The sequence below is a fragment of the Thalia democratica genome, chromosome 1 (assembly GCF_965202585.1).
Source record: "Thalia democratica chromosome 1, ktThaDemo2.hap1.1, whole genome shotgun sequence".
Taxonomy (NCBI): domain Eukaryota; kingdom Metazoa; phylum Chordata; class Thaliacea; order Salpida; family Salpidae; genus Thalia; species Thalia democratica.
Genome location: NC_139165.1, coordinates 37,876,032 through 37,884,044, shown reverse-complemented (window position 1 = coordinate 37,884,044; position 8,013 = coordinate 37,876,032). Strand labels below are relative to the sequence as shown.

At 23.4% G+C, this 8,013-nt stretch overlaps 1 protein-coding gene across 1 annotated transcript; it reads right to left on the bottom strand.

Annotated features, from left to right (window-relative positions):
* Window positions 1-541: 541 nt before the first annotated feature.
* Window positions 542-6,935, bottom strand: LOC145835759 (uncharacterized). The gene is made up of 5 exons (XM_082943475.1): window positions 6,040-6,935; window positions 5,824-5,947; window positions 3,643-4,110; window positions 1,575-1,806; window positions 542-731 (listed from the first exon to the last, which is right to left on the bottom strand). Exons 1-5 carry the CDS (start codon window positions 6,118-6,120, stop codon window positions 542-544), a joined length of 1,095 nt encoding a protein of 364 aa, XP_082799601.1. The 5' UTR covers window positions 6,121-6,935.
* Window positions 6,936-8,013: the final 1,078 nt, after the last annotated feature.

Genomic DNA, 8,013 nt, shown 5'->3' with positions numbered 1-8,013 from the left:
TGGCAATTAAATAAAATCTATATTGGTAAATAAAGAAAATTGTTTAAAAAAAAGCTGATTTGAAGTAAAAATGTTTTGTTTAAAAACCTAAAATTTTAAATAAAAATTTTAAAAAATACAAAAGTTAATACGGAAATTTAAAATAACAATTTTAAGTATTAAAAAAATACTTAATAAAAACTAAGAAAATGAGAAATTTTAAAGTTTGTTAGGCAAAAGAAATTTAGCATAATACTCATATGATAAAAAATTAGCGCGATTAATGGTTGGATTATTATTGAACTTATTATTGTTACTACAAAAAATGTAAAAAAGTACAAATAGTCTAAGAAATTTTAGCAATTAATGTACAAAACTTTGTAAATAAACAAATTTGAAATTTTTGAATAAAATACAGTCACAACAAATTTAAACAGTAGAATGCTTTAACAGTCACTCAAGTAAAAGTGTTTTTAAAATAGTGAATTGACTTTAAATGAAAAGCATTTTTTTTTTGAAAAAAATTAACTGCTTTTTAACACGCAAAAATTTTGTTGAAATTTTATATTACATTGTTTGCTGCAAACATTGTCAAATTTGAAGGTTTAAATTTGCTGTACTCTTCGTTTGTCAAGATTTCATTGACATCTTGGCTTCTTGGTTTGTACAAACTAGACTTACCAACTTCTTCTATCAATGTATCTGAAAGTGGAAATTTGTCACAGCATAACTCCATTCTTTTGCAGGTTGATCTGAGAAAAATAGAATTTATTATAATTTTGGGTAATAATTGGCTTAAGAATGTAAAAAGTAATTGTAGGAATTTTTTATTACTAATGTTTGAATTGAACCTTTGAATGAAAAAGAGTAATTTATAAACCATACATTGAGTTATAATTTTGTACTTTACCAATACTATATTTATGATAAAAATATTCAACAAACAGATTAACACTATACTTTACTTTATCTAAAAAGACAACAACCTATATAATATTTAAATAATAAGCAAACGCCAAGCTTTTTAACCTTGTACAAATAGTTTTAATTAGAATAAAAAATTTAAAAAACTACCTAAACTAAAATTTGTTAAAAAAGTTCTAGTAACTTTTACTAGTGATATATATTATTGAATTTTACTGATAATATACCGATAAATTTAGCAAAAAAATGTTTCAATTCTTATTATGCATTTATTCTTCCCTTATATTTAAAATAAAAGAAAAAAAATTATATAAAACAAATCGTTGTAATACAAAATATTAATTTAATTGGATTACATTAAAAAAACAAGTTATTAATAGGGCCTTTATGTCTCCTATAATAAAATATGTTTTTTAAAAGTAAAAATCAAAATGATAAGGTTTGTTGAATAATAACAAAACAAAATTCAAAAATTTCTTGTTTCAAGGATCCGGGTTCACAAAAAGACCTCTCGGTCATCGAGTTGCATACCCAACTTTAACTAAAATTAAATAATCTAAACAATGATTAAAAACTTTACAGTTTAAATTACACATTAAAATTTCATTTCTATGAAATAAATAGTTTAAAATAAAAAGACATAAATCCAAATACATTAAATTTTTACTTACCTAATAATCATTAAGGAGTTTAACAAAATATGGCCCATATTAGATTGTCTATTGTTTTTCGAGATATTCATCAAGGAAAAGTCATTAGGTATTGTAGCTTTGGTTGCATTTAAACATGCATTTTGCAAAGCATGATTTGTACAGGATATTGTTATAAGCCTGGGATTATCTTTTTTCAGAATTTGTCCTACTCCATTCTTAACTCCTGTCATGGAAGCAGCTCCGTCTGTACCTAAAAATATATTTACTAACTTAAAAAAAAAAAATATTTTTCTTAAATTATAAGACCAGTTTGTGCTTAAATTTATACTTTTCTTAAACAATTGAATAAAATCAAATTAAGTCTATTAATAAAGATAGATCATTGTAAGATATTAAAACTAGTTTATTAAAGTTAGCAAGAATACACAGAGAATAGCTGAAATAAACAAAAATTAACTTACTATTAATATCTAAATTTAAAATTAAAAACACGTTAGTAGTACATATTTAATAAATACATAACTAGAATACAAAAATGAAAAAAACAGTAACAGTTCATATATACTTACATATTGAAACTACATTTTTTAACTGAACATTATACATCTTTAAGACTCTTTTGAATGCGTTAGCAATAGATAACGCTGATTTGTCTCTTCCAAGGTCTTCGAGGTGTAAAAATGTAGATACTGAAGTTTTCTTTATTTTGCTTAGATAACAAATACTAACACCTGTGATTCAAACATAAAGCTTTCTAATTTTTTTTGTTATAAGTTTAATAACTGTAAAATTTTGAATGAAAAGAACTTATAATCTGTATACTTTGGAATAAAAAAAAATATAAATGTTTTAAAATTATCTGTTGGTAACTACTACTCATGCTTTTTTAAATAGATATCTAAGAAAGTTAAAAAATACCAAATATAGTCGAACTTTTAAGTACATAAAATCTGTGAAATTAAAGGACTACCACTTTGTTCTAGTTAAACAACTGAAGGTAGTAGAACAAAAGTTTAAGAAAGTATAGCTTTAATTGTAATTACAACCGCTGTATATAAAAGGAAAACTGTTATAATCATTTGAACATAAACTGCTTCCGGTTAACCACTCGGTATTTTTAAAATTTTTTCCAGGTTTTCTAAATTTCTTCCACGTTTTTAAAATTACACATATTAAGGTCTGTTTAAAGTTAATAGTTAGGTTTAATGTTAAAACTGTATTAAAGAGTATAAAAACATGGAAAAGGTACACTAAAGCTGCTTAATAAATGGTTCATTAATAAAAAAAAATTGATGATGACAAAAAACTTTGAAAAATAGGGTATAATTTTCTATTCAAATCCAAATTTTATTACTATACAAGTAAAAATTATTGAAAATATCAGGTTTTTCAACGTCTTTTAAAGATTTATGTACAAAATTCCAGGTATTTTTATGCCTAAAATTTTAACTCCATGTTTTTCCTGGTTTATAGGTGAAGTGGCAACCCTGCTCGTTAAAGCAACAAATTGCTAATTTATTCATTATTTTCTTTATTAATTAAAATTTTTGCTGTTTAATAAATATTATAATAATTAAATCATTCTCCTTATTAGAAAAATAAAATCAACAATATTTTGACATATTTCTTAAACTATTAAATAAAAGTCAACACAAAAATCAAATATATGTTAGAAATGAAACTGACTTAGTTTACTAGAACGAGTTTACTGTATAATTATTAAAAAAAATCATAGTAATTCTAACTTTAATTTTATGTAAATTTTAATTTATTAACCTATTAAATTCTGTAAAATAAAAACTTTTTCCTTTAACTGTCATTAAACCTACTTACATCTGAGTAATCTAACAATGTCCAACTCATTGCATAACAAAATATTTTCTTTTACAGCTAACGTGTTACAAGAATTAATCTATATTAAAAAAATAAAACAAAGAACAATGTGTTTAAAGATTATTTCATGTTTGAAATTTAAATTTAATAAGCTTTTTGTATTAAAATATTTTTATATTCAACAGAATGTATGTAAATAAATAACAAATTTAAACTTAATTAAATTAACAAAGCTTAAAAGTAATTTTCTTACCTAGAAAACTTTGTCCAGCAGTATCTGTACTCTCATCCAGATAGAAAGAACAATGCTTCACCATAAAATCAGTTATGATTAGTCTTCTGCAAATTGGTGCGAGAGTATTGCACAGAATCATTTTTGCTTTCCTCCTTTTAAGCGTTGCTGATTCGTGAGCTGTCCCAAGTGTCTTCATGACATCTATCTGGTGTTCGCCTGCTAGCAAGTTCCCGTGAAGAGCTTGTTGCAATGCTAACCGGACTTCTGTCTGGCGTACGTTTTCTTTAAGGAAATTGTTGAATTGCTGTTTAAAAGATTTTTCCATCCTAAACTGATTTATTGAGTTGTGGTTATTTGTGACTGGAGATGCGCGTTTATGTCGGTCAGAATAAGAATGAACTTTTAAGTTGCTCTTTTTTGCTTGTAGTTCTACATTGCACCACTTGCAATAAGCTTTAGTTTCACAATTTGTTGGAGCAATCCAATCTAATAAGTAAAACAGCATTACACATAGTTGACATAACAGATATAACTAATAAAACATTAAACACTATTTATATTTGTTTATAAATAAGTTGTGTATCTAATATTTATTTTATTAATAAGTGAACAATTGAGATTTCAATGATTTAACAAAAACGTTTCACAATAAACTAAACAGTTTAATAGATGTAATAGTGTTGCCTTGTATTTTCAAATTTTTTTCAAAGTATTCCAAAATTCTTACAGAATTTTAAAAGTTCACAATTTTAATCTTTATTTGGTCGAAAATTAGGTTCAAAGTAAGATACTGTGTTAAATAGTATGACAACATTAAAAAGATACTTTAAACTTACAATAAATGTGTTGGTAGATAAAAAATTTTTAGATGAAGAAAAAAAATATTATTTATATTATAAATTTTTGTGTCAAATCGAAAATTTAACTACTGACAATGCTTAAAATGTTAAAATTTCCAGGTTTTTTTTTTAATTTGAAGTTTTTCCGATTTTTTTTCAAAAATACAAACATTCCTGGTTTTTTTTTGGGTTAATTTGACAAATTATAGGCTTCCAGGTAAAGTGGCTAGCCTGATGTAAGCATCACAGTTCAACTTGAGCTAATTAAGTATGTATTTACTTTTAAAACGTGCTTTTTAAAGTTTTGTTTCACTACAAGATCAATAAATAACAATTTTTTTTAATTTATTTATTCTCAATTAATAAAAGCTTTAGTTAAATCTATCTTATAAATCTAAGCTTACAAATGGGATAATAAATTTGCTTATAATAAAATTGTTATTTATATCACAACTTTTATCAAAAGTTTATATATAAATTTAATCAATGCAGTGAAATAATTCTTTTTTGAAATAAATAAACTAAGTAGATCTGTCTAGTAATTAAATCAGTCAAAGCTAATCTTCTTAGCATTTATAAAATAGTAAATAAAAATTTTCTTTTTGTATTTGAAAGCAATATACTAAAAAATTTTATAAAGAATTCTTGATATTACCACAAACCATTTGTCAGAAAAATGTTTTTAATATTCAAATAAATGTATTTTATGACAAAAATTAAAAATTTTTTTTTTGTTTAACAAACAAAAATCATGATAATTTGTAAGGTGTAAAACCAAAAAATTGTTGTAAATAAATAATTTGCCCATCTCACCGCCTTATGGCCTCTATGAACCATTTTACTTAAATAATAAAATTAGAAATTCAATTTTTGTCTATGAAGCGAACTTTGTTTTATACTAACAAATTTTGGTTTTAATTTTATAATAAAATTAACAGTTTAATTTGTGTGTTGTTATTATAAAATGTATTTTAAGTATATTTATTTAAATAAAGTAGTCAAAGGTTAGTACTAAAGTAAAAAAAATGTCATGCTAAAGTATTGTTAATTATTAAATTATTAAAACAAAATGTTAATTTTTAGGTAAAAAGTGAATTGGAATTTTTGACTTTAGATGATAAAATTTTTTGTGCATTATTGAAATAAAATTACAAAAAATACTTTAAAAACTATTTAAAAATTATTTTTTTTTCAAAAATTACAATGGAAAAATTAATTTAATTCTATAAAAACATGAGAACTTTCCTTTATAATATTTAATAAAAAAGCTCAGTATTAAAAAAAAATTGTTGTTGAATTCAAAATTGAAATACTCAAATGTGTATTCTTAAATACTACAAATTGTTAGAGATAAAAAAACCTTTTAACTCATAAACAGATTCCCAAGATTTCTGGTACCTCATCTTTTTAGGTGGTGGAAAATCTAAAGTTGGTAAATCTTCTTGGTCTGGAATTTCATCTAAAATAATTTCAACGGTTGTTACCTACGAAAATGTAACTGCTAAAGTAATGTGTTTAGTGTGTAACTTAATAACTATTTGTAAATCCAAGAAAAAAAAAACCATTAGAGACTTACCTTAACTACTACAGAATAGCATGGTTGCCACAAGTCAAGCTGAGAAATTTTTCCTGACTTTTCCTGACTTTTTCCTGACATTTTACTAAAGTTTTCCTGACTTTTTTCAAGATTTTTCTGACTTTTTACTATAATTTTACAAAAAAAGGCATTGAAAATTAAGTAATTTTGTAAAATTTAAGGAAAATTTTGCAATTTTAGTCTGACTTTAAAGAATTTTTAATTAATTTTTCACTAATCGAAGGCTTTGAAATAAAAGGAAATAAATAAATTTGAACTGACAATATCTGAGGTTTTTATAAATTTTTTTCCTGACTTTTTCCTGAATTTTTTCAAAAACCCCCCATTTTGACCTGAATTTTCCTGACTTTTGTCATTTTTCTTAGTTTTTCCTGATTTCCTGAATTTTCCTGACTATGTGGCAACCCTGAGAATAGCCACCTGATTTTTATTTAAATTTTTTACATGATTTCAAAAAATCTTCAAAAATACACATTTTAGAGTCTAGCTTTAGTTTAAAGTTAAATTTATTGTAATAAACTGTTTGGAATAGTACAAGGTTGCCACTCATGTTTATAAATTTTTCCTGGTTTTTCAAATCTCTACAAGGCTTTTAAAATTACATGTATTTTGGTTTATTTTCAGTTTAAAGTTATGTCTAATATAAAAAACTGTGTTAAATAATAAAAAAACATTGTATATGTACTATAAAGTTAATTAAAATGTGTATTATAACTAAAAAATTTTAATTGAAATCTTATTTATATGATAGTTTTTTTGTGTCAAGTTAAAATTGTACTACTTAACATGCTGAAATTGTTAAAAACTGAATGTTTTTCTAAGTCTTTGGTTAAAAATTTCTCAAATTCCAGGTTTTTTTTTGCCTTAGTTGTTAAGTATCAGGTTTCCAGGTAAAAACAGATTTCCAGGTAAAGTGGCAACCCTGATAGCATAAGCCATTGAAAAATACTTAAGTTTATTGAAATGCGTTTTATGAAAAAAAGTTTTTTTTGCTGATAAAAAAAAACTTATTTATATGATAGATTTTTGAATCAAGTTAAATTTTATTACCGAACTATGTAAACTTGTTAAGAATTTCAGGTTTTTTAGGTTTATTGTTAAAAAATGTAGGTTTTTTTTAAATTATATCTAGTTTCAGCTTTGCTAAGGTTTTAATTGCCTTAATTGTCAAAGTACAGAATTTTTAATTTCTAGGTAAAATAGCAACCCTATAGTTATTATCCACTCTTTAAACAATTTCCTGACTTTTTATTACAATTTTCCTGACTTTTCTAAATCAAATTATCAATTTAAACAAATAATATAATACATATTCAAACACTTGGAATTAATAAAGCCTTCAATTTTATATTTCAGTTTATCAATATTTATAAAATTAGTAGTAAATATTTTACCCTTATTTATGTAAAAAATATTAAAAAACAACTATTCTACAATAAACTATAAATAATTAAACTTAACCATGAAGTTCACCTCTTTTATAATTTATTTTAAAAATTTAAACAATTTTGAAAAAATTATAATGAGGTAAATTATAAACATAAACTTATTACCCAAAACACTAAACCTAGTGTTTAATTAGAATGAAATTATTTATTTACTTAAACAAAAAACAATTCAATTCTAACATATGCTAGATAAACAAACTTATGTGTATTATCATTGTTTTACTAAAAAATGCAACAGATTATCAAACTGCTTACAAAAACTGTTTGTTCTAGTAGGATAGTTTAAAAAAATTTTAATAGAAACATTTTGCAGTTTTATAAAGGATATTCATTTAATTTTACCAGATGAAGGCATTAAGTAATTTTGTAAAATTCTCGGAAATTTTTTCAATTTTAATCACACTTTGAAGAATTTAAATTAATTTTTACCATTCAAAGATTTGTTTTTGAATATAATGAATTCAGTGAATTTAAACTGACAAAATCTGGTATTTTTTAATATTTA